The sequence below is a fragment of the Lithobates pipiens genome, unplaced genomic scaffold (assembly GCF_037356315.1).
Source record: "Lithobates pipiens isolate NorthernLeopardFrog02 unplaced genomic scaffold, aLitPip1_a1.2 Scaffold_16, whole genome shotgun sequence".
Lineage (NCBI taxonomy): Eukaryota > Metazoa > Chordata > Amphibia > Anura > Ranidae > Lithobates > Lithobates pipiens.
This window is the reverse complement of record NW_027507748.1, coordinates 444,986,297-445,014,101: the sequence shown is the minus strand read 5'-3', so window position 1 is coordinate 445,014,101 and position 27,805 is coordinate 444,986,297. Positions and strand designations below refer to the sequence as shown.

The 27,805-nt window shown below is 42.2% G+C and overlaps 1 protein-coding gene across 1 annotated transcript in view; it reads right to left on the bottom strand.

Annotated features, from left to right (window-relative positions):
* MGAT4A (alpha-1,3-mannosyl-glycoprotein 4-beta-N-acetylglucosaminyltransferase A) overlaps positions 1 to 27,805 on the bottom strand; it is a 153,710-nt gene that overhangs the window by 104,770 nt on the left and 21,135 nt on the right. Inside the window, exon 2 of the mRNA XM_077482746.1 lies at positions 21,990 to 22,313. Within this exon, the coding sequence (XP_077338872.1) occupies positions 21,990 to 22,083 (94 nt within the window). The 5' untranslated portion in view covers positions 22,084 to 22,313. The remainder of the gene's footprint in view (positions 1 to 21,989; positions 22,314 to 27,805) is intronic.

Here is a 27,805-nt window from a genome sequence, read left to right as displayed (position 1 = left end):
TAGCTGTAAAAAAATATCTGTGTCAGTGGTTAGTAGGAGTATAAAACCTTCCTGTGTTTGTAGAGATAAAATAAATGCCACTACATCAGTGGGAGAACATGCCCCTGCATCCCTCCAGGTAAAAAATGGCCCAAAGTTTGTAGTCAGTGGAGTAAAAAAATGCAACAACACCAATGATCAAATGCCCTAGTATCAGTGATCTGTAAAAGTAATCACATACGTAATAAATGCCACTGCATCAGTGGTCAGTAAACAATTTCCTTGCATCAGTTTTCAGCAGGAGTAATAAATGCCTATGTCAGTGGTCAGTTGGAAGAATGGTCCCCCTGTTTCAGTGGTGCCCCACTGCCTATGAACTCTCCCAGCATTGGTGATCAGTGGCACATGCCTGTGTGCAGGTTTCATGTTCTCTGCACGACTCATGTAGATGGTACCACAGCTGAGACAATAGAGGTACCATCAGGAAGGAGATTACCTCACCCAGCGATTCCTGTTCTGAAGCCTTTGTGTTTGAGAGCCAGGCACCTGCTACCATTTTGCATACATCGGCTCCCCCAGTCTGGCTTGCATTAATAAACCCTGCATGCAGGGTCTTTGTTTTCCAGGGGTCAATCTATGGCAGGCAGTGGACCATAGTTTGGGGACCCCTGAACTAGAATGTTTTCTGAGCCAGTTGTGTTTAAAGTGTATGTAAAGCTGAAGCTGTTTAGAACCTTAATCAGGTTTTTATTGCTGTCTGTGTTTATGGGGGAGGGAGATTCACTCTATTCGTCCTTGTGACTATTGACTTCAGTATGCAAAATGATGTGAAATCCAAGTTGAGTTTCATGGAGAGAGGAGGCAAGGGGAAATCTTCCAATGGGAAACCAGTTCTGGTGGGTGTACCTCCTTGCTTTTATAGTACAATGTTTCTGTGATAGGAAGTGAACAGAAAGATCTCCAATGGGAGAAAGATAAAAAACCCAACAGGGGTCTTAATTTCCAACTGGCTTGTTAAACCTTGCTGCTCCCCACCATCCTATCATTTAAATCACTTCAGTGTCAAATGTCAGAGCTAATGCTGTCTACTAAAATTCTTGCATTTGAAATCTCAATAATAAGAGCAAGGCTTAGTGCCAAGAGGGGTTAATGTTTAATCTTGACTTTGGCAGAAGTCAAGTCCCCATACAGAGCCTTGGCCTCAGATTCAAGGAACCTCCATAGGGATTTAGAACTACTTAAAAATGTTTTTTTTCCCTTTTTTGGAGATTTTTCACAAACATCTGCTTCAATATAGTTCGAAAAGAATTTGTATATTTTCCAGGAGTAGGTCATAAATACTTAGAAAAAACAGAGTTTCTGGCCCAACATCTCAGCATGCCCTTGTGCCCACAAACTCTTCACATACTTCAGGTTGATCCACGAAAAAAAAAAAAAAAAAAAAAAGAAAAAAAAGTTCTGTCTGAAAATCTACTCCCATGTGCTTCTTATTTTACTGCCATCTCTGAAATGCTGAACCAGGAGGCTGCCATAGATGGAGGTTGTGCTTTTGGAACATATCATTTCTGTCAAGAACTACAGTTTTACTTATAAAAACAGAAGCCTGAAAGGAATCTTTTATTCGGCTTACGTCAATAGACGGCTTCATTGGAAATTCTGCAATGTTTGCATTTCCAGTATGAGAAGACACACTTTTAGAGAAACGTGTTTACAGTAGGATGCAGTAAGCTTAACTATGCTGCTCTACAGAGTATCGCACACACACAAATCCCACAGCTGGACTTGTTAAACACCAGCTGGAATAAAGGCAGCCATTCTGCTCTCTCCCACACAGGCAAACGGGGGAAAAAGTTTCGATAAGCAGTTTAAAAATATCGTTCTAAGGGAGAACGGCGGCATATTTCATGAACTGCTACATTTCGAGTTCTACTTTTCAGCATTTATTTCTTAGAATTTTTTTTATTAACAAAATTACTTTAAATAAACTATGTACATAAAAAAAATTATAATATTATACAAGCACACAGTATATAGTGTTGTGTGTGTGTGTGTATATATGAACAGAAGAGAAATCCAAATTAATATTTGGTGTGACCATTCTTTGCCTTCAAAACAGCATCCATTATTATAGGTACACTTGAAGTTTTTGAAGGAACTCAACAGGTAGGTTGTTCTAAACATCTTGGAGAACTAATCACAGGTACTCTGTGGATGTAGGCTGCTTCAGATCTATCGGTCTTTTCATGTAATCACAGCGACAAGATCAGGGCTCTGTGGGGGGGCCAAAACATCACTTTCGGAACTCTTGTTTTTCTTTACTCTGAAGATACAGTGCCTTGAAAAGCATTCATACCCCTTTGCAATTTTCCACATTTTATCATGTTACAACCAAAAGCGTAAATGTATTTTATCTGAATTTTTATGTGATAGACTAACAAAAGGCGGCATATAACTGAAGTGATGTGAATGTACAATGTATACATAAAGCGCTGCTTAAATTGACGGTGCTATGCAAGTACCTTTAATAAAATAAATAAGTGCAAGGAAAATAAATGTTTTTCAATTTCGTTTTACAAATAAATATGTAAAAAGTGTGGTGTGCATTTGTATTCAGCCCCCCTGAGTCAATACTTTGTAGAACCACCTTTCCCTGCAATTACAGCTGCAAGTCTTTTTGGGTATGTCTCTACCAGCTTTGCACATTTAGATAGAGAGTGACATTTTTGACCGTTCTTTGCAAAATAGCTCAAGCTCTGTCACAATGGATAGAGAGTGTCTGAACAGCAATTTCCAAGTGCCACAGATTCTGGCTTGGATTTAGGTCAGGACTTTGACTGAGCCATTCTAAAGGCCCGTACACACGGTCGGACTTTTTGACAACAAACATGCAAATTAGCTGTTTTGGAGCAACATCCGACTGTGTGTACGCTCCATCGGACAAACTTTTTCTGTTTTCATCGGACTTTTGTTGGCTCTGCGAACGGACAAACTTTCTGGCAACAAAAGTCCGATGGAGCAAAGTCCTACCGTGTGTACGCAAAAGCATCTGACTTTTGTACAAGGTACAAACACGCATGCTCAGAACCATTGCAAACGATCAGACTACAATACAGAAGTTGACCAAAGGTGGCGCTGGAGTCATTGAACGTCCTCTTTTGAAGCGGCGTCAGTACGTTGTGACGTCACCACGTTCGTGTTTGTTGTCAAAAAGTCCGACCGTGTGTATGCAATACAAACTTGTGGACAACACACTTTGTACAAAAGTCCACGGAAAAGTTTGTACAAGTCCGACCGTGTGTATGGGGCTTAACACATGAATATGCTTTGTTCTAAAACATTCCATTGTAGCTCTGGCTGTATGTTTAGGGTCGTTGTTGTGCTGGAAAGTGACCCTCCTCCTCAGTCTCAAGTTTTTTTGCATACACACGGTCGGACATTCCGACGGAAAAAGTCCGATCGGACCATGTTTTCGGATAATCCGACCGTGCGTGGGCTCCATCGGACTGTTTCCGTCGGAATATCCGACCAACAAAGTTTTAGAGCTGGGCTATAAAATTTTCCGACAACATGATCCGATTGGACTTTGTCCGATTGTTTGTAGAGAATGGCTTTTCGCAAACTGCAAATGGGATGTCTTATGGTTTTTTTTCCAACAATGGCTTTCTTCTTGCCACTCTTCCATAAAGACCAGGTTTGTGGAGTGCACAACTAATATTTGTCCTGTGGACAGATTCTCCCACCTGAGCTGTGGATCTCTGCAGCTCCTCCAGAGTTACCATGGGCCTCTTGGCTGCTTCTCTGATAAATGCTCTCCTTGCCTGGCCTGTCAGTTTAGGTGGACGGCCATGTCTTGATAGGTTTTCAGTTGTGCCATTCTCCATTTTTGGATGATGGACCAAACAGTGCTTCGGGAGATGTTAAAAGTTTGGGATATTTTTATATAACCTTACTCTGCTTTAAACTTCTCCACAACTTTATCTCTGACCTGTCTGCTGTGTTCTTGGCCTTCATGATGCGGTTTGTTAACTAAAGTTCTCTAACAAACCTCTGAGGGCTTCACAGAATAGCTGTATTTATGCTGAGATTAAATTACTAATTGGGTGACTCTGAAAGCAATTGGTTCCACTAGATATTAGTTAGGGGTATCAGAGTACAGGGGGTTGAATACAAATGCATGCCACACTTTTCAGATATTTATTTGTAAAAAAAATTATAATTTTCTGTTCACTTCTCAATTATTTGCCACTTTGTGTTGGTCTATCACATAAAATCCCCCAAAAATACATTTACGTTTTTGCTTGTAACGTATAAATACCTTTTCAAGGCACTGTAGTTTTTAATGACATTGACTGTATGTGTGGGGTGGTTGTCCTGCTCTAGAATAAAATTTGGGGCCAATCATACGCCTCCCTGATGGCATGGCCTGGTGAATTATATATCTGTATGTATTTCTCAGCATAGAAGATACCATTGATCCTGACCAAATCTCCTACTTCATTTTGCAGAAATGCAGCCTCGGACTTGCAAGAAACTTCCACCATGCTTCATTGTTGCCTGCAGACACTCATTATCATACCACTCTCTAGCCCTTCGGCATACAAACTACCTCCTGCTACAGCCAAATATTTCATATTTTGCCTCATCAGTCCAAAGCACCTGCTGCCTTTTTTCTACACCCAGTTCCTATGTTGCTTCTACAGTCCTCAATGTTGCCCATTTCTTTGTGTTTCTTCAAATGTGCTTGAACAGCACATCTTGATACCCCAGTCTGCTTTTAAATCTTTGCCTGAGAGAGACCTTGCTGATGCAGTATAACTACCTTGTGTCTTGCTGCTGTGTTCAGTCTTGCCATGGTGTCTGTGACATAAAACTACCTCACCACAGTAGCAGAGTTTGGCTGTTCCACACCCAGTTTCAAGCCTCCTACACAGCTGCTTCTGTTTCAGTTAAAGCGAAGCATCACTCAAAAGGGGATGTTCCACTTCAAGTTCTTCTCCCCCTTCCTCACACTTGGCAGGTCATTTTTTTTGGGGGGGGGGGGGGTAGTCCCCACAGTCTTCCGGGACATGTCACAAGTCCCAGAAGACTGCGGGACCATTCACAAAAGCACAGCTCGGCTTGTGCATTCACAGTGGGCAGCAAGCTGGGGAGCCACAAGCAGCACAGTCTGCTGCCCACAGTTAAGATGCCATTGCCAGGAACCCGAAGGCTAGTGAAGAACTAGCCTGGGTGAGGAGAGCAATGGATCCCTGGACAGGTAAGTGTCCTGTTATAAGAAGTGAGAAGCTACAGAATTTGTAGCGGTTGACTTTTATTTTTTTCCAGAATGAAGGACCTGCTTGGTTAAATTGGTCAATTATACACCTGACTAAATCTTAAAAAAATCCCTGATTCTTTGTAAGTGTAAGAATTGATGCTGGTTTGATGCCAAAGCGTAGTCACAACAAATATTGATTTGATTTCAATTTTTCCTCTGTTCCCTCACCTAGCATTTTGTACATTAATAAAAATAAACAAATGACAATATATATTTTCGAAAGCATTTCGACGTTACAGCATTTCTTTACACCTGCCTAAAACTTTTGCACAGTAGTGAATATACTGTATATATAGAGATGTATAGATGGTATAGCTAGTAGCAGATGGACACATTCAGCTAGACTTGTTCTGTGATACTGAAGACCTTTCATTGCTTATCTAAATAGCTTCCAGTCCAGGTGAATGTAACTGACTACTACTAGCCAATATCAGTATAATAGTCAACTTCATTTCTAAAACACAAATCCATACACTGTAATTGAACAAAGTCCTTTTGGCAGGGTGATATTTTCTTCAAAGTCAAGAACTCATTTATACTGCATAATTTATATGACACGATGACTGATGTCACTGCAAATCAGAAGTGTCAAACCCTCGTTTTCTATTTCAAGGTTTTCTGAGCATCATATAGCCCATATCCTCAGGCTGTGCCTTTGCTTTAGAAATGTGCAGCAGAAATAGAAAAATTTAAATAAAATCTCATATATATATATATATATATATATATATATATATATATATATATATATATATATATATATATATATATATATATATATATATATATATATATATATATATATATATATATATATATATATATATATATATATATATATATATAACTATGGTCCAATAAAGAACATTTTGGAGTTATAATCAGTTTAACAGAAACAAAGAAAATATACAATGTTACTAAAAAGGTACATGATGCTACAGTACACAAATGTAGCAGGACCACGCAAGTAATTCATGTTGACATGCGATCATGTTGTGTGCATCCACATTTACTGCTCCTTACCTCAAACGGTAAAGAACATGGGACATTTTTAAGCCTGGAAAAACATCATAAATTACACTGGTGTGAAAAGGAAACGTTTGCTTTTAGATGGCTCTGTGGCATATAGAATTAGGTTAACAAAACAAGTAGAATATCTAGAGAGGTATTTGTGTATTATAAACCGAGTTCATCATGAACATACTTATACAACAGCAGTTTTAGGAATTTGCCAAGATAAATAGCACACTTGCCAACATTTGCTGTCAAAATCAATAATATCTCTAGCATGGTTGTTTTAGTACATTAACTAGCCATGTTTACCTTTTTGCTTTCTTGTATTATATGTAAAATGCAGCATTGACTTGCTTTAATCTCTTTTAAAGTACCAATTGTTAAAAATTCCCACAGCTCCCCTCAACACAATAAACTATGACCCCTGCCCAATTCCCCCAGGTCCGTATTTACCGCCTCCTACAGCTGTGGCCTCCTACAGCTGTGGCCTCCTACGCTGTCTACAGCCAGGTTGGTAAACATTGAATGCTGCACGCTGCCTGCATCTGCACACTAATTTTCCTAATGCGCCCGCACACTACTTTAAAGAAAAAGGTGCCATTCCTGCAGTATGAGTATGGCATGTTAGTGAGCCAAACACACACAGCACAACACGGGCTACAAACAGCTCAGAAGGCCTCACCCATTAGGCAAAGTAAGAATGGACCTTCCCGGGGAAGGGGGTTAGGGTTTAAATAGTTTGCTGTATTCAAAGGGTTAGGTGTGGGGGGGGGGGGGGGGGGGGGCTGGTATGATATTTACAATTCGTTCATGTGTACTTTAAAGTGGAATACAAGGATTATGCAAATTGAACCTTTGCAGTTACACCCCTCCCAATCACTGCATGAGTTAAAGTGGTTGTAAACCCTTAAAAACCACTTTGACCTACAGGTAAACCTAGGATTAAGGCTTACCTGTAGGTCCAAGAAATATCTCCTTAAAGTGGTGTTGCCACCAAAAAAATAAAACTACTTAAAATTCGTAAAAAAAAATCAAAAAAAAAATAATTGGCAAAAAAAAAAAATTTTTACTCACCTCTAAATACCGGTTGCTAGGGGGTCCCTCATAGTCTGCCTTCTTCATTGCCCGGGCTGGTGACATCACTTCCCCTCGCGCTGCACATTCACCTGGGACCTGTCATGTGTCCCAGGTGACTGTACGGAGTATCACGGCGCCCTGCGCCGCTCGCGCATGCGCAGTGGGTGCCCGGCTGTGAAGCCACAGCCGGGTGCCCACAGTATGCATGACGGCGCCGCGAGCGGAGCGGGGAGCGAGGGGGGGCTTCGTTCCCCCGCATCGCTGGACCCTGGGGCAGGTAAGTGTCCGATTATTAAAAGCCAGCAGCTGCAGTATTTGTAGCTGCTGACTTTTAATTATTTTTTTTTAGGGGGTACCCCACTTTAACCTACACCGTTAAGGAGACATTTTACAAAAATAGGGCACCGCTGTCTACGGCGTATGCATGCCGCAGACAACAGCGCAGGCGCACAAGTGAAGGCAAACGTGCCGTCACTTACGGCTCCCGCACGCATGCACCGGACTGACGTCATCTCTGCTCTGGCCACTCACAGCAGCAATACCCAGAAGGAAGATGGATGCTTCATGCTACAGGAGACAGCGGTGTCATCGCTACCTCCTGTGTCAGGTAGGTGACACATAATGGACTACTATGCGATGCATAGTAGTCCATTATGCTTTACCTTTGCAGAGAAACAAAGAACAAGTAAACCCATCAGGGTTTACTTCCTCTTTAACTGCTCGTTAAGTCTAGCAGCATAGGAATAGGGAATTATAGTGCATAGTTGGCACTCCTGACATGTGCCTATGACAGGTCCCTTGGCTCTTATAACCCCCACAGCACCTCAAAACTATTGCTACCACGGTGAAGTTGAGGTTCAGAGTACCCTAAAGTGGACCTTCCGCTCATTGGAACCCTCCCCCCCTCCGGCACCACAATTGGCACCTTTCAGGGGGGAGGGGGGTGCAGGTACCTGTACAGTACAGGTATCTGCACCCACTTCCGGCGTAGATTCTGCAGAAGGTACGCCCCTTTCCGCAGAATCTACGCCCCTTTCCGAAGGTCCCCCGCTGCCTGCTGGGAAACACACGGATCCCAGCGACAGCGGGGACCATCCTTATTGCGCATGCGCAGTAGGGAACCGGGAAATGAAGCCGAAAGGCTCCAATTCGTGATTCCCATACCCAAGATGGCGGCGGCAGCACCCGAGAGACGATCGAGAGATCGGCTTCGGGTGCCATCGCGGGCACGCTGGGCGGGTAAGTGTCATTATTTTAAAAGTCAGCAGCTGCAGTATTTGTAGCTGCTGGCTTAAAAAAAAAAAAAAAAAAAAACGGCGGACTCCCACTTTAAGCATATAAAGCTAAACAGCATTACCTGGTCATAACATTTTCCTGTTTACCAGACCTGCATGAAAAAGGGTGTAGGTTATCTAGCAGCCCAGTTGACATCCAGGGGCACAAGCAAAGTAATTCATCAGAGGATTTCATAAATGAGTAAAGAAATAAATGCTTATCATGAACTACAGCTAAAAACTTGTCTGGCAGGGCCATGTTCCCAGCACGAGGAAGACTCTGCTGCATGTAGCATTTTCTTCTCTTAAGCCTCGTACACACGATTGGATTTTCTGCAGACAAAGCGTCAGACCTTTGTCCGTGGCCTGGATTTTGTCTAGCATACAAACGGTACACAATTGTTGGCCAATAAACATGAACATAGTGACGTACTAGACATACTACGAGCTGATAAAGAGAAGTTCAATTGTCAGGCATCACCCTCTGGGCTCTTTCTGCTAATTTTGTGTTAGTAGAAGTTTGGTGAGTGTTGATTCGCACTTTTCAGTTCGTGCTTGTCAGTTCATTTCTGAATGGCCATTAGTCAACCAGCCACGTTGCGGAATCGGAGGAGAGAACGTGCTATTATTGGCCTTGGAGTTATTGCTTTGACCCAAGTCTAGTCGAGGAACAGGAGGAGGAGGATTTCTTAGGCCAAAAATTGGTTGCTTAATCGTGACCAATTATGTCATATGCCTTTGCTGCAGGAGTTTCAGGAGAACAATCCAAATGATTTTTGGAATTATCTCCGTATGACGGACCCCTGCTTTCACCAACTCTTGGCACTGGTGACCCCCTATATTAAGAAACATGACACATGCATGCGGCTTACCATCACTCCTGTGCAAAGGCTCATAGCCACTTGCGTTACTTGGCGACAGGGAGAAGTCTCCAGGACCTCTTGTTTACCACTGGGATCTCCCCCCAGGCTCTGGGACTCATTATTCTAGACACCTGCTCAGCCATTATTCAAGTCCTGCAGAAGGACTATATTTGGGTAAGTTTTTGCCTTTAACATCACATTCTATGTATTTAATGTTTGCTAATGTATTGTACTAATTTCTTGATTCCATGATTAACATTATTGTAATATGCTGTGAATGTCCTCTTTATCCTCATGCATGCTGTAAGCTTTTCCTGATTCTTTTTTGGTCTACATGCATTTCCTTCACTAACATCCCCAGCATGCTATCCTGGGCCCATACACACCTAGCATAGTAACTTAAATGTATTTTGTCAGCTACATTTTTTGTGCTTACCCTAAAAACCCCCTAAAATGTGTCCAAATGTTATTGTTGTCCTCCAATTCAGGCAAGGGGCAATTTTTTGGGGCCCAAATTCATTTGGACCTCCCCCCCCCAAAATGCTAAGCCAACAGATTCAAATACTCTATCTGCTGACTTTGCCAAACCCATACACACTATCCCTCTTTTGTGGTCATATTTCTGTAGAAATTCACCCAACCAAGTAGTGAAAGGGCCTGCCTGATTACCTACAAATTGATCCACAGTTTCCTTCAAATCCACAGCAATGGCAGGATGTTGCAGCCCAGTTCCAGCACCAGTGGGATTCTCCCAACTGTGGTGGTGCTATTGATGGAAAACACGTCCGGACTGTCCCACCACCCAACTTGGGCTCATATTATTTTATTTATAAGGGCTTTTACAGCATAGTCATGCTAGCTGTAGTGTCCGCTACATATGAATTCCTGTATCTTGGTGTTGAAGAACGGCCGCAACGCTGATGGAGGAGTCATTATGCAGACAGAGTTCTACAAGTAGCTCCAGAATGTCACCTTAAACTTGCCACCTGCTGAGGATAATGTTGAGGGCTTCAATTTTGTATTTGTTGCAGATGAGGCCTTTGTTCTGGGGGGGAACATTTTATGAAGCCGTTTCCTATGAGAACCTCACCCCAGAGCATAGAATATTTAACTACAGGCTCTCTCTGCCAGAAGGGTGGTTGAAAACGCCTTTGGCATCCTGTCCAGTCATTGCATGCTGTTTTTAACCCTAATTAACCTGACACTATACAAAATTAACCATGTTGTATTGTGCTGATGTATCCTCCAGCCGCTCGTTTTAGCATCGCTTTTCAGCCGCTAGCGGGGCGCTTTTTAACCCAAGTGGCGCTTCCCATTCATTGCAACGAGTAGGGCGTTTTGGAAGCATTAAATACAGTGTTCCCAACCCGCCCCAAGAATGCTGCTTGCAGGACTTTTTGTAACGTCTCGCAAGCGCACAGCTTTAGTGTGAAAAGACACTGCAATGAATAGGAGGCACTTGTCAGAGGTCATTTCTAGCGCTAAAGCGCCTGAAAAACCGCTTCAGTGTGAAAGTAGCCTAAGTCGCCTAGGTCACATCTTTTAGCATTTTTCAGGGTGCATTTTTTGATGTGACAACAGTGCACTATGCCTGCATAATGTATGTTGAAATGGCCACTAGTAGTTTCCAATATAGTGTGACAAGGTCATAATTCTGAATTGGGATGCACATTTGGCTTCTCTCCAATTCAAAATGGAGTCCTGTACCTCCTAAAATTAAGCCACTGCTCTTTGCTAAATAGTAGCGCCTCAGAGATAGAGAGGGCTCTGCTAATTGGACAGTTTATAAGGCCTCTTTCACATGAGCCTTTAGGGCCATAGACCCTGAATGTGTATGGAGATATGGCAGTTGCATAGCCTATTCTGGCTAATAGAAATTTAGATAAGCAGCCAAGAACACACAACTTTCAGCTGTTGTATCCCCATACACATACATGGGCTGTCTGCATGCAACACCTGGTAGCTGAAGGTGCATAAACACACGGCCCATTCAATGTCTACCGGTCTTGTTGCCCATACACAGATCATAACATCGTACGAAAAATAACACTTTTGAATCAATCGTAAGATAATTTGATTGTTAGTACACAGCTTTTGAGAACCGATCGCACAACAGTTCATCTGATATTATCCGATGGGAAAAGCACAAACATTTTTCTCGTACCATACCAAATTGTACGATTTTTGTTTAATCAGTACAGTTGTCCTTCGAAAATGCAATACAACACATTACATATTGTCAGGTCACCTTGAGGCGAGGTGACAGGTGCACACCGTAGGGATCAGGAGTGCACCACAAGGTTGTGGACCCTACGGCTGACTGCTGCAGACGGGGGACAGATCCCACTGGGGTTAGAGCGTAAGATTCCCTGGGGCGCGGAGTCTAAGAGCCAGCAGGTGTTCACCAGTGCCTCTGGTGGCGAGGATGGACTTGGCTGCAACTGACTCCAGGTCGCGACCCCCAGGGTCCCCCAGCTCACACCCACAGTAGGCAACAGGAGGATAGGGATGGTGAGGGACAAAGCCAAGGTCGGGGCCACAAGCAGACAAGAGTCGGGTACACGCCAAAGGGGTCAGGATCACAGGCAAACAAGGATAGTCAAGACACGCCAAAGTCGGTAACGGAAACCAGTAGCAGAGCACACGGCAGGAAACAGGAAGCTAAACACACAAAGGAATACACAATGGTTGATCAGCACTGATGGCCTGCAGTGCACAGGTTAATATAGGGCTCCCTAATAGGGCCTGGGGTGGAGCCATGCTTAGAGGAGAGGTTATAAAAACCACCAGGTGGAAGTGGCTGGCCTCTTAGACTGAACACATGAGGGGAGGTAAGCAAACACAGGAAGATCACTGCATAACCATGACACATATATTCCGGATTTTTATTCTGTCGTAAACCCCCTCCCCCCCAAAAACGGACAATCGTTTGTCCGATAATCTCGTTGCGTGTACCAGGCATTAGTGCCTGTGTAAATTAGGTTTTAAGAAGGGAGGATTAACCCTTAAAGATGTAGTAAACTCCCCTGGTTTGTTATATATTATATTATATTTTATATAATTATATTGAAAGATTTCCCCCAATATTAGCCTGTGAACCTGGAAGAAACACCAGCGAAGATGTCAGTCGTCTCAGCGGTGTGCAGGCGCCCCTGGAGCACTTTGTTCTAAGGTTTCATAATGAGCTAGTATGTGATGCATGCTAGCTCATTAGGTCTTTGTCTTATAGGTTTTTTTCATTGGGGTTTACAACCTCTTTAACTTGGAAAGAACAGGAGGCCCAGTGTACACACTCTGAATGAAGGCTAAAGTGGAAATTACAGGAGCCAAGTAAAAAAAAAAAAAAAAAAAAAAAAAAAAGACCGGGGTTGATTTAAAAAAGACAAATAGACTGTGCAATCTGCAGCCATGGGGCAACTGCACTTGCATTGTACACAGCCTATTAGCCTTTAGTAAATCCATCCCACTGCTAAAATCTTGTTAAGCCAATGTCCTGCAATGCGAAAACAAGCATGGCCCAGCCAACAGTAAAAGAAAAAAAACAAAAACAACAAAATGAATACATTTTGAAGACTAGCATGTCCCCTGAGCCCTTCCCTTCTTCGTAGATGATAGATTAAGCAGGGTAGGATGAAAGCAGCTATAGGCTCATTAATATGGATGCAGACCTAATTATGTTACAGCTGAGTCACACTGCTTAACATTTCCACCTCTTCCCATTTCCAATAAAACTACACCAAATACTGTCAAGTCAACATGTACAAATAATAGTTAGCTGCTCAATATAAAACGAACACAGGTGGTCCATAGAAGAATGGCCAAGTGTACAATATAACAAAAAAACAGCTGATCTGTTTCAGCTTTAAGAGACTGTAGACGGCCTACCTCCCAATATATGTGGTGCTTATATATCTGTATGTCCTACTGCTGGTGCTTTTATAGACTTGAGTATAATTACAGGAGATAAAAGCCACCTTGATGGCTGTGCAGCAACCATATTTGCAAATGCATGCATCTAAGACCTTTTTAAAGTGGAACTTTAGTAAAAAAATAAGTGCCTATACTGTTTAAAATCCAGTAATACACCATTTCATCCTGCTCTGTAGATGCTCAGTTGCTCTCTATTTGTAGGCACTGTCTAATTTGTAGAGGCCGATCTGCTCACAGCCTTAAAGCGGAAATAAAGATTCCTAACAGCCAAAGAAGCTGCTTCTGTTTGATCTGCAACTGTCATGGCGCTGCACATGTGGTCAATTATGACACTAGCCATTTGATGGTTTGACAGTTTGGTTGAGGACAAAAGAAATTATGACAGTTAGCGACCCCAGCATTCCAGAAATGTAAAGTTTTTTTGAAACTGGTAAATTGATGGGTTTCGCTTTATGATTTACTGCTATTCAGGGGCTCTGGGCTTCAGCAAAATGGCAGCCTCCATCAAGAAGAGACAGGATCAATGCTGGAGGCAATTTACAGCACAGACTCATTTTGGTAGCAAAATGATTAATGTGGAATGGATGTTCCTTGCTTCTATCAATTTGTTATAGGTAAAGTTCCGCTTTAAGTTGAAATAGATTGGTCAGTTCCTCCTCGCTGATCGGTAGGGCGAGTCCTGAATTTTTTTTTGTTTGAAAGTACTTCTAAATTGAATTTGAACAAATAAATAAGGAATAATTCACCCAAATGGTTCAAAGGTCATTTGAATGGGAAAATGTTCCCAAAAGTGAGAACTAATGTGGGAAAATGTGAAAAAAATCCTTCTACAATAGGAAATATATATCAGGTTATGATGAGATGGTACTACACACTGGCGGCCTTTATCAGATTTATCCCATGATCTTATCACAATTCTGGAGAGAAAAAGTTTGCTGGACCATATATTTTGGTCCATTACAAGATTAACCAATTTCTGGCAAAATACAGTTGATAGAATAAAATGACAAAAACAGAGACCACAACAGCCTTGTGCGACACCTTTGACCCCACTTTAATAGAATAGACTCCATAATAGGATTCTAAGGGCTTGAAACGCATCAACAGACTTGTACCTACTGTAGTTTGTTGAAGGAGTCCCTCTATTGGTCATCTATACTATGGAAATGTGAAAAGATCCTGTCCTTTGTATATGATAGATGGTTAGGTCTGTGATTGTAATATTTATGTGAGGACTTATTGGATTTTATTAATAAAGTGGTTTCAAAGGTGTTGCACAAGGTGGGTGCAATATCTGCCTTTCCTTCTTATGCACTGTTTGATTATATGCTCAGGTAAAAGTTTCCTAGGTCTTAAAAGAGCAATCCAAAAAAAAAAAAAAAAAAAAAAAAAAAAAAAGTACTTCTGGATGTTGTGGTTCCTCTACAAGGACTCTACAGTAGTATAGCGATACCCTCACTTAAGAGGGCCGCAAGTTTGGTTTGGGCCCTGAGCACAGCTCCGCCAACCCCCCCGGCAATCTGCTCTACCCACTCTGGCAGTTAGTATCTAGCAATACACATTAAATCACTTATACTCTAAATATGTGTGTGCGTGGGTGGATAACTCAAGCTCATAGACAATCTTTGAAAATATATATAACTGACTTTACTTGTTGTTTTATAAAAGGAATAGCATGAATCGCACATTTGGTTTGCAACACATAAGCAGGTCCCTGCAGTAACCAGTAATAAAGAAACAGAGTAATCAGCATAATAAAGTATTGCTATGCAACTCTAACGCTGCCCTTTTTCAGCTACTTCCCCACATGGGTAAACTAACACCCAGCACTATCTACCTATGCAGTCAGGCCTGACTGATCTAGATGGAAGTCCAGTAAAACAATATTCGCTAGCAATCTTTCGGTGGTGCACTTGAAGAACAACTTTGTAATCCAAACGAATAATAAAGATAAAGCATCTGTCTTTAAACAGCTCTCACCACCCGGACAAGTCCAAGTCCGTTTTCTCTGCCTTTTCGTCTAGGAACAGGAATCCACCGACCTCCGAGTCTTCAATCCTTCTGGTGTACTGCAGCAAGAGAAAATGTCTCTCAGGCGCAACTAGGCTGGCAGAGAGCTCTTTGGAAAATAGCATAAGGCCCAGGCTTCAGGCCTTGTCCCTCCAGCAGCTCAGCACAGACCTCCTCTTGCTAGGAGAGAAGGGGGTGTCCAAAGAGAAAGAACTAGGCCTCTCCCCCTCCTTATATGCCCTCCCCCATGAGTCTCTGGGGCATAACTCCAAACATCCTGGGAACCAGCGGGGTTCTGGGAACAGTAGCTTTATAGTCCTTAAAGAGACCCCGCTACAGTAGATTTACTGAAGCTGGACAGTGCAAAATCTGGTGCAGCTCTGCATATAAACCAATTAGCTTCCAGCTTTTATTGTCAAAGCTTAAAGGGTTTGTTAACCCATACAAGACAAACACTGCCAGACTCTCTATTAGAGCCTGGCAGAGCACACTGCAGTAGTTTTTAGAAAAACGAGCAATGTAAATACCTATTTAGAGCTGTCTTCAGGCCGGTCATATGACTCTGGGCCGCTGTACATCTCCGATGGATGGATACTGCAGGAGGGGCCGTGATCCCTCTATGATGTCAGCTGGGGAGATCATTTGGCCGCTCAGCATCTCCTGCAGAAGCCCTGGAAACCAGCCGAGAGTCACGTGACAGGCTGAAGACAGGGATAAATCGTTATTTACAACAGTCGTTTTTTTTATAAAAAACAAATGCAGTGTGCTATGCCAGGATATAATAATATAGGGCTGGCAGTGAGCATTTACAAATGTTTAATTTTAATAACACGGGGCAGAACTGGAGACACGCAGGAACTAGCTGACAGGCAGGAAGGGGGGGTGAGGGGGAAGAGAGGAGAGCTGAGGGGACAGCTGCGTATGACGGAGGGATGTACAGTGACCAAAGTGGTCAGGGCTGAGTAGCCCCGGTTATCGTGGTCAGTACAAAGAGGGCATACAGGAAGTGGTAGGTTTTCTTACTGTGTAATCAGCTTTAAAGGGACCAGGAAATCTATTTCTTTTTCTGTTTTGACAAACACTTTAATAGAACAAGCTGAAGTTGATTGGCTACCATGTACAGCTGCACCAGATTTTGCACTCTCCAATTTTGGTAAATCAACCCCATTCTCCCAATGTCTTAACTTTTAATAGAAACTCTGCGTCTCCCTAGGTAAAGGTGCATTGCTAGGGCAAGTAGAGAGAGTACCCCCCCCCCCCCATTTATTTTATACCCTCCCTTTCTTTCTTTTCCCATTTCTCCTTTTTCTTCTCTTTTTGACACCGCCCTTCCCATTCCTGGTACCCTTCTTTCCTACCTTAAAGTATTAAAAATTTAAGAGAATGATAGTTGCCAGCATACCGTGTTTGGTGAATGTACTTGCAGTGTATCCAGGTGCTTGGTAAAAAGAATGTCACATCCGTTCACATCCAGAATTGGGCCAAGGCCCAAACTTTAGGAGGCCAACAATGGGATTCTTGGATACATGTATGAGATTTATTGTAAAATGTTTATTCTAAATTTTGTCCACGGCCCACCATTTTGTGCTGCAACTTTGTTATTGTAACCCATCTGTTTTTATTGGTATTCGATATATTATTAGTTCCACTGCAGGTTAACCAGCCTGCAAACATATTCTGAATATATTATTGTATATCTACATCCTATTCTATAGGACATTCCATTGCTCAATTCACAAAAAATGCATTGTGGTAGATGTACAATGATGAGCAGGGCGTCTATTCTGCATTCTGTACACATCAATCTGTAGCTATTTCTGTATGTTTGAATGCTTCTTTTGTACTTTATGCTATGTGAACTATCAGTAGTGGTCTGTATTGTACTTAAGGAATCATATAGAGAACCATTTCTCTTTTCACTGCCCAATGTCACACACGCTATTATTAACATGACTGTTCTCTGCCATAAAGAATATCAATAACTTGGATGTTACCTACTAATATATATATATATATATATATATATATATTTAAATTAGTCATCATCATTCATTATTTTCATACCAACAGTCTGGTTAAGCCTTCCAGGACCACTTATTGCACCCTACGTCTCCCTAGGCATCTTGTAATTATGGAATCAATTGGTAGCCAGCTAGCCTAATAAAATCTAAAATACAAACAATGCCTTCTTTTGTCCACTAAGCTTAAAGTGCAACATGGACTTTCACAAGTTATAATATACCAGTACTAGTAAACACAAGTAAGAGACACGGCATTATTATAATGTATTCAAGCGATCAGTTAAAGGGCACCAATAGTGCTCTGGAAAAAAACATGCTGATCATCCTTGCTCTGCTGTGTGAAGCCTAATTTCCTGTATCGTACCCCTCTTGAACCCGTTATTGATATCTTTGTTCAGTCAGAGCAACTCGTACATGTACCGTATATACTCGAGTATAAGCCGAGATTTTCAGCCTCTTTTTTGAGGCTGAAAGTGCCCCCCTCGGCTTATACTCGAGTCATCGCTGTCTGCCTGCTCGATCAGCGTGTCGAGCAGACAGACAGCGGCCATTCTATAATTCAAAAGCCGCGCCTCCGGCTCCGCCTTCGCCTGTGATAGGCGGAACACTGAATTTCCCAGCAGCCTGTGTTCCGCCTATCACGGACATCGTCTCATCCTCGTACTACGGACGAGGATGAGACGACGTCCGTGATAGGCGGAACACAGGCTGCTGGGAAATTCAGTGTTCCGCCTATCACAGGCGAAGGCGGAGGCGCGGCTTTTGAATTTTACAATGGCCGCCGAGGCGCCGACGAAGAGCGGCGATCCTGGCAAGGCACGGGACGGAGGCAAGGCAAGGCACGGCACGGCACGGCACGGGACGGGACGGAGGCAAGGCACGACACGGGACGGAGGCAAGGCACGGCACGGGACGGAGGCAAGGAGGCAAGGCACGGGACGGAGGCTCGGGACACAGGCTCGGGACACAGGTAGGCTGGACACACACACACACACACACACACACACACACAGGGATGGATGGATGGAGACACACACACACACACAGGGATGGATGGAGACACACACACACAGGGATGGATGGATGGAGACACACACACACAGGGATGGATGGATGGATGGAGACACACACAGGGATGGATGGATGGATGGATGGAGACACACACACACACACAGGGATGGATGGATGGATGGACACACACACACACAGGGATGGATGGATGGATGGACACACACACAGGGATGGATGGATGGATGGACACACACACACACACAGGGATGGATGGACGGACACACAGGGATGGACGGACACACAGGGATGGACGGACACACAGGGATGGACGGACACACACACAGGGATGGACAGGCATGTCTCTCCCTCGGCTTATACACGAGTCAATAAGTTTGCCAGTTTTTTTGGGGGTAAATTGGGGGCCTCGGCTTATATTCGGGTCGGCCTATACTCGAGTATATACGGTATGTGATGTCACTTTTGTGTTTATTATTTTCACTAATGCTGACTGCACTGAAGTAGACATGTCCCACTTCCCTTGCATTTCACAAGCTGCCAACAGTCAGGAGAGCGTTTTCCCAATGCCAGACTGATCCTGCATCTCCTGGGTCTAAGCACACCAAGGCCCGCAGTGAAGCCACAATGAAGCAAGAAACTTAAGATAACTAGAACTATAGGCAAAACTTTTTTTTTTTTTTTTGATAGAGTAAGGGAGGATTATAAACCCTGCAGGGGTTATTTTTTCCCTCTTTGTCCCAATGGGGACATTTACCTTTTCTTCCTGTCCCACAGCCAAAACAGGAAGTGGGAGGAAATCCCTGCAAATTAAGGGAATCTCTTGGGGACCCCCAGGTCACCATTGGAAGATTCCCCCTTACTTTTCTGTGGACAACCCACATTTTGGGATTTTCTTTTACTTTCCATGATAATGGTAAATAGGACAAATGAATCTCCCTAACCCGAGGCACAGACAGCAATAAAAATTGACAGAGGTTCCAATTCCTCTCCCCTCTATCCAAAATTAAAAATGTTTTGCCTTTTTTTTTTTTTAAAAGGATAACTAAAAGCAAATGTTGTGAGGGGATAGAACCACTGGCTGGTATTTTTTGTTGTGCGTGTCCCTGTTAGGGAGATTCACTTCCTCTAAGGCTACTTTCACACTGCACTGCACTCGTCCATTAGCGTTAAAGTGCCACTCATTTTAGGGGCACTTTTGGCCACTAGCAGGGCGCTTTAACCCCCGCTTGCGAGCAAAGAAGGGGTTACAAGCGCCTGTGTTGTGGCGCTTCTGAAACGCTTTTCAGGTGCTTTGGAAGCACTGGCCATTCATTTCAATGGGCAGGGCATTTTGGGAGCACTGTATACAGAGCTCCCAAAGATGCTGCTTGCAGGACTTGTCCCAACATCCTGAAAGTGCACCGCCCCAGTGTGAAAAGTCACACTGAAATGGGAAGCGGTTTTCAGGCCATTGTTTAGAGGCTATTTCTAGCACTAAAATGCCACTAAAATGGCTGAAAAGCGCCTCAGTGTGAAGTCAGCCTTCCTCTCCTAAATCAGTCATGGGGAACAAAAGTGATGGTAAATCCAAAATTTTGAGTTGCCCCCAGGACAGGAATAGAGGGGAAATCTTTGAATGTACATACTTTCCGTGACAACTGTTTAAGGCAGCGATTTCCATTACATTGAAAAGATATTCTCTCAGGACAGAAAGTGAGGGGAAATCTCTATAAGGGCACACGGATTATAAAAAGGACAGTCGTTTTAACCCTCCCTTACACTATCCCAAATGAAAAAGAAGAACATAGTGCTCCTTTAACCTTAACTCCCTTAGGATCAAAGTGATTCTAAGGGCTGAATGTTTTTTACCTTCACGCATTCTACCTGAGCTCCCTCTCAATCCAGTGATGTGCACGAGAGCATCGGCTCTTGGGGACTCTCCCTCATAATTGGCTGAGACAGCAGCGAGAGACATTGGTTCCTGTTGCTGTCAATCACACAGCCAATGAGGAGAGCGAGGGGGTGGAGCCGTGCCGCAGCTCCATATCTGAATGGACAGAATAAAATCACTACATAAAGCAGATAAGTATGACTAGGCTCTTTAAGTGTCATTACAGAGCTAGTGTAAAGGAGTTATGCCGCGTACACACGAACTGATTTTCCGAGAACCAATGTTGGATGTAAGCTTGTTGGCGGAAAGTCAGACCGGGTGTATGCTCCATCGAACATTTGCTGTCGGACTTTCCGCCAACAAATGTTGGCTAGAAGGTTCTCAAATTTTCCGCCAACAAATGTTTGTTGTCTGACTTTCCGATCGTGTGTACACAAGTCTGTCGGACAAAAGTTAATGCATGCTCGGAATCAAGTATGAGCCGGAAGCGCTAGGTCTTGTAAAACTAGCATTCGTACTGGAGATATCAGATACCTCTTGTATGTCACTACGTTGTAATTGTTGGCCAACATTTGTGTGACCGTGTGTATGCAAGACAAGTTGGAACCAACATCCTTTGAATAAAAATCCCCGGTTTTGTTGTCGGAAAAACCGATTGTGTGTACGGGGCATTTGAGTTTTGTAGATTTTATGTAATTTAGGTCTATGTTACACTATTGATGCTATTGCTGCCAACATTGGCATTTGATAGCTGAACGTTGAATGACAGTATGAGGGGTTTTAAAGAGAATCATACTCAGTCATAAATGCTTAAAACGTAAAGGTCCTTCCTACAGTCCATGTCATACTAGATATCCTAATGCTGATGACAACTCGCCAACAATGGGATCATTATGCAGGGCTCAAAAGAGGAAAGAAATACCAGACAAGTGAGACATCGTTTCCTTGCAACATGCATTCTGTAGCAATTGGATAAGAAGAGCAGTAATACCCAGTCTTCAGGTTTGCAAAGGGGGCAATACATGGAAGCCAAGAAGTATTGTTTCTGCAGTTTTGAGCCATTGTGTTCACGGTCAATGACAACAGGATCAAATGTGTGACATCATCCACAAGATGCCTGCTAGCACCTTAATTGGTCCAAAATTGTCTTATGTGCCAGTGTTTCATATAATTTCACTTGGTTAATGGGGCCTGACTTTTCCTGACTTGGCTAAGTGATTGGACAATAGAATGACAGCTAGCAGGGCTTTGCCATGAAATTAGAGGAAGCCAGGTACCAGTAACGAGGTGAAAGCAAATAAGAAAGGGGCACAGAAGATACATTTCTTAGTATTAAAGCAAAAGCAGGAATTAAATGGGGTCTTCTATTAGCTTTAGCACAAAGACCTTTAGGAGACTATTTTTCTTTTTTTAAAGTATCTCAACCAATCTGTTTTCTTAGCATACAGGTTAAATAATTACCATCTGCCACAGATAGACATATAATGGTAAGCATTATATAATAGTACAATTTTATTCTCTTGCGCCATAGAGACATAGCTATTATTTATTAGAATGGAACATGTTCTGCAAAATAAATTGTAGCTAGTGACAGGTGGGACCTACCTTTCCCATTTTGCCAGGCTGTGTACCAGGACAGGCTGAGGAAAGAAGTGATAAACACTAATGCGGTGGCCACAGTTCCATTTCGGAGCCTCATTTCATTGCACCATCACACTGGTTCTGTAGTGCCTACATTAACATTAAAGAACTTAAATATCCAAGTCTGTTTATGCACAGCTGGGAATACATCAACGGTCCTGCCTCATCTGGCACCGGGAAAGACGTTCAGCTCTTCTGTTTATGCACAACATAATGATGTTCTTTCACATCTCCTGACCAGCCTTGGCACCTTCACCTTAATTCTCCTCTGTGGCTTGACGTTCCTCCCTATCAAAAGACAAACACACAGAAAAGATGGAATCTTCAGTAACATAACGCCTACAGAACTAAACTCTGAAAAAGACTGAGATCACATGGATACATTAAAAGAATTCTATACAAATGGAATATTATTATAAGGTTTTTGTCTTGGAAGTGAAACAAAAAGTACAATTTGATTAAAGGAAGAACATAAAAGGTTACTTGGCAGCACAGAAGCACTTCAGCTCTCTTAGGGCCTAATATGATAGGCTTTGATGGCTAAATGCAGTGTGATTTTGATACCAGATGCTTCTGAGATCATTCAGAACTCACTGCCAGTACAGTTGTCCATGGAAATGCTAAATCAGTTTGAAGAAGGTCAACAAAAGCCTATTGGTACTGGCCCTAAAAGGCAATCCAGTGAAAAAAACGTCTCTTTACAACAGTGGTGGTGGTTCATTGAACTAGGAGTTGATCGATTCATCCTCTACTTGATGGTGCCCACATAGGCACCAACACCCCTCAGCAGAACCATTGGATTGGGACCAGTTTCTCAGGTAAGCAACCACTCACACAAATAATCAAGTTCACTGTCTGTAAGGAGAAGATTCTTTCCACTGACCACCACTCTCCTAAAATTTAATCGGGATCCTTTACTGGCCACCACTGACATGGGCATTTTTCTCACGAACAACAGGGCATTCTTTCCACTGACTACCAGTGCAAGAAAACTATTTTCTCACGGACCACTGTCCCTGCTGTTGAGTAGCGTATGACCAGCTTAAGAATATATAGTTCCCTCCAGCATTTCTATTGAAAGAGATTTTCATATCTGGGCCAGCAAATGGACCGGTTGAAGCGGTTCATACATTTCAGCATGGTAATGAACGGAGTTCCTCTTAGCAGTATAAGGTAGAGCAATTCTGCAGAACAATATATAACACATTACAAACAAGAGACATTTTCTCCTTAAACCATTTGAGTGTGCAGATCATATTCGTGACTGTTGCTTTTAGTAAGTTAGACTAGATCAAAGAAAGCTGTATTTTCCAAAAAAATAATACTTTTTTTTCTTTAATCTTGCTGTGTTATATATCAATGCTAAATATGCATATCAAATCATAAATTTGTGGCATAAAAGGGGGATTAATAAAAGTGCAATTTTCATTTCAGCCTATGTTGGGCAGACTAATGAAGATTGGATTATGATGGAACGCTATGGATGGCACAACAGTGTCCTTTACACACGTTTCTACATAATTTAAATTATTATTATTATAGGTTTTATATAGCGCCAACAGTTTGCTCAGCGCTTTACAACATGAGGGCAGACATTACAGTTAAATTACAATTTGGTACAAGAGGAATCAGAGGGCGCTGTTCGTTAGAGCTTACAATCTAAAAAGGAAGGGTCAATTGATACAAAAGGTAAAAGCTGTGGGGGGGGGGGGGGGGGGGTGAGCTGATGGAGGAAGTAAAACGGTGTTAGTTAGAAGCAGGATAGGCTTCTTTGAAGAGAAGAGTTTTCAGGGATCGTCTAAAGATGGATAGATTAGGGGACAGTCAGACAGATTGGGGTAGGGAGTTCCAAAGGATGGGAGAAGCTCTGGAGAAATCCTGGAGGTGACAAAGGAGCTAGAGAAACAATTTTTCTAAAGGTTTTTCCCTTGTTTATTAGGATGGTGTGGATTCAAATAGGGAAGTTAACTGCTACAAGATGTTTTAGTTATATTACCCAAATTGTTAATTCAAAATAACATAAAACCTTCAACATTAATTCTCAATATATTAAATAATAACAGAATACACAGGATTTGGAGGAACATTTTTAAGAGGCTATACTGAGCTTTCAAGTAAACGAGAAAACGCTCAAATTCCCACGAAATAATACAGTCAAGTATAAATAGTAAAGCCTAAAATAGCCACGTATAAATGTAGGACTAGAGGTCACATTTGGAAATGCCCTTTGCATGTATTTTTCCATGAAAATATCCCAATGTTCTAAAAAAAAAAACGAAATAATATATTATTCTAACTGGGGATTAATCATGCTTCTCTCTGCAAAAATCACTATTTCGGTTAGAAATAAATAAATAGATTTAAAAAAGCGTTTAGTTTCAGTGTGTAAACCTCTCACCCACTTCATTTATCTGACCATTTATTTTACGCACAGACAGAATGACGTCCCCCACAACCCAACTGTGAAACATTCCAGTCAAATAGAAAAACATCCCACACAGCCACACTTTAGTCAAGAATTTTCTACTGTTTGATAATTGTGATTATAAAAACAGAGACTTCTGTTTTCCGACTCTGCCATTTTTTCTTTAAGGTGTCACAACTCTGCTGCTAAAGTTGGCCATACGCCGGTAACATTTTGGTAAAAAAAATAACATTTTTTTTGATTTTCTAATCATTAGTGGGGTCAAATCGGCATTGGTTTGCAACTGCAGTAACAAGAAAATTTGAGAAACAAATTTCCAACAGAAAATGTGGTTTTCATTTTGGGAAAGACCATTCATTCCAAAATCAAACATTAAAAGCAAACAAAAAATGTTGAAGTACTTTGGAACGACATTCGCATGTCATTGAATGTACTGAGAATTTCCATAGGAATGTTCGTACAAACGCTCGTCCAAAAATCTACTAGTATATGACAAGCTTAGCTCATCTGCACACATAAAATGATATTACGAAAACTGCCTTAAAGTAATTTTTTCATCATTCCATCGATTAAATATTTTTCCCCTTGTAACTTTGGATAGTAAAACATTTTTTTTTTTCTGCCAGCAAATACCTTATACAGCCCACTTTCTGTTTCTTGTCTGGTAAAAACAAACAAAAAAAAAAAAACTAGGATTATGACATCATGTACTCTGTCTCTGTCACTCCAGGGAGGGGGATCAGTCCTAAGAGGATCAATGAGAGCTGCAGAGCTGGAGGTGTGTCTGTGTAAATCCAGGAAGTGAACAGGCAGCAGCTTCAGCTGCCCACCGTTAAAATGGCTGCAGCCAGACTAAGTGGAGGGAGATTTCTGCAGCATATTTGGCAAGTACAGAATCACAGTGTATATAAAATAATATACAAAGTGATTAGAGGGAAGCTTCAGAATGGCAAAGATGTTTTTATTACAAATGATGTGAGCAGACTGCAGTTCCTCTTTAAAGCGGAAGTAAAGTGCTTCTTTTTTTTCCCCTGACCTGCAAAGTAAAAAGGCATAATGTGCATCGCACATGCACATGCAGTAAGTCTCTCCAAAAGGTAAGCCTTATTATAGGCTTACCTTTAGGTACAATCAATCGAGGGAAGTTTACTTCAACATTTAATGAGAAGTATGGGATTTTTTAATTTTATTTTGGTATCATACTTACCTAGGTGGTGGCTGCATCTGTCCACCACTGCTTCCAAGACTGAAAACTGAGCGTCACCATCCGCTCTGTTCTCACAGCTCCCTGAGCAGAGAGCTGGTGACTCTCAATCTGCTCTGCTCCTCCAGCACTCACTGGATCGCTGGGCTGTGGAGGGAGTGACCGGCTCAGGCTCTCAGCGGCTCACTGAGATGGGCTGAGTGTCGGTCAAGGCATGTGGGCAGATCCTGACCATATAGTCACAATCTTTCCTGAGCCTGGACTGGCTCTGTGATGTCAGCTAACTTCAGCCTGCTGAAAACAGGTCACAAGAGTGCAGAACAAAAATTGTATTTCTGTGATTAATAGATGAAACAGCCAAACAAGCTTTGGCTGTACTTCTCATTTAAGAAAGATGGTGGCTACATATCTTTCACCCTCGTCCTATCTTCTCTTTCACATTTCAAAAGCCGGTGCAGGCACTTCCACTGCCAGCCTGATAAGAAATTTCACAGTGTGTAGAGGATGATGAGAGCTTAACCACCACCCACCGTCGTTATATGGTCGGTAATTTGAAGAGGAATATCGTTTTTATGGCAGCAGCTAGCTGCCATAATCCCAGTATCCTCTTCTTCAGCGGGTGGTCCACTTTCAGATAAAAGTGGTCTCTGTGGCGGATTCGCTGCAAGATCCCCTTTATCGTAAGCGGGAGAGGGCCCCCCTCCTGCCGCGCATCGGAGCCGCCAGTAGCGGCGATGGCGATGGGATCCCGTTTCCTCTGTGGTATGGAGCTGAGTGTGGGTAAGATGGCCCCCACCCGGCTCCATACCGATGCAGAGCCGAAGCAACGTAAAAACGCCACTTCTGACCATAGCTCTTAAACATTTTTTTTTTTCCAAACTACTTTGTTTTTTTTTTTTTTTTGTTTTTTTTTTATTATTGCATTTTAGTGTAAATATGAGATCTGAGGTCTTTTTGACCCCAGATATCATATTTAAGAGGACCTGTCATTCTTTTTTTCTATTACAATGAATGTTTACATTCCTTGTAATAGGAATAAAAGTGACAGATTTTTTTCTTAAAAGAACAGTGTAAAAATAAAAAATAAAAAAGTAAAATAAATAAGAAAAAATAAATATTTCTTTAAAAACACACCCCAACCTGCCGAGCTCGCATGCAGAAGCCAACGCATACGTGAGTAGCGCCCACCTATGAAAATGCTGTTCAAACTACACACGTGAGATATCACTGTGATCGGTAGAGCAAGAGCAATAATTCTAGACCTTCTCTGTAACTCAAAACATGCAAAATGTAGAATTTTTTTAAATGTCGCACATAGAGATTTTCAGGGGAAAAGTTTGTCGCCATTCCACAAGCGGGCGCAATTTTGAAGTGTGACATGTTGGGTGTCAATTTACTCGGTGTAACATTACCTTTCACAATATAAAAAAATTGGGCTTGCTTTACTGTTGTCTTATTTTTTAATTTAAAAAAAAGTGTATTTTTTCTCCAAAAAAGTGTGCTTGTAAGACCACTGCGCAAATACGTGAAAGAAAGTATTGCAACAACTGCCATTTTATTCCCTATGGTATTAGAAAAAAAAAAAAGATATAATGTTTGGGGGTTCTAAGTCATTTTCTAGCAAAACAATTAGGGCTGTGGAGATTAAAGATGAATTCCTCGATTAATTTTTTTAATAGATCAAAATTCTTTTGATCGGTACTCACCTCTCCACCGGCTTCTGGGTCTTCAGGGAGTTCCGTCAGTGATCCAGTGACATCACGGACATTGATATCACTGGACTCCTCCCCCCTTCCCCAAGTGCATCTGTCTGCTAACGAAGGGAAGGGGGGAGGAGTTCGGTGACGTTGACGTTCTGATTAAACGCAATGCACACAGGGGGAGGAGCTTCGCATGACGTCACCCGCTGCTGCCCTATGGAACGATCTGTTGGCTTTACATGCTGTGTTTTTATCATCTTTATGTGAGTAGTTTGTGTTTGAACACAAAAATTTAATATCATACTTAAACAGTGAGCACTTAGATCTTTTCTTTCTACCCATGATCTGGCGTCCTTGCTGAGATCTAAGGAGACGTGAAACTTTATGGTCCGTGTTAACCCTTTTGATACCCGCTTGCATGACCACATGTTTGCACAGGGGTCCATGCCAT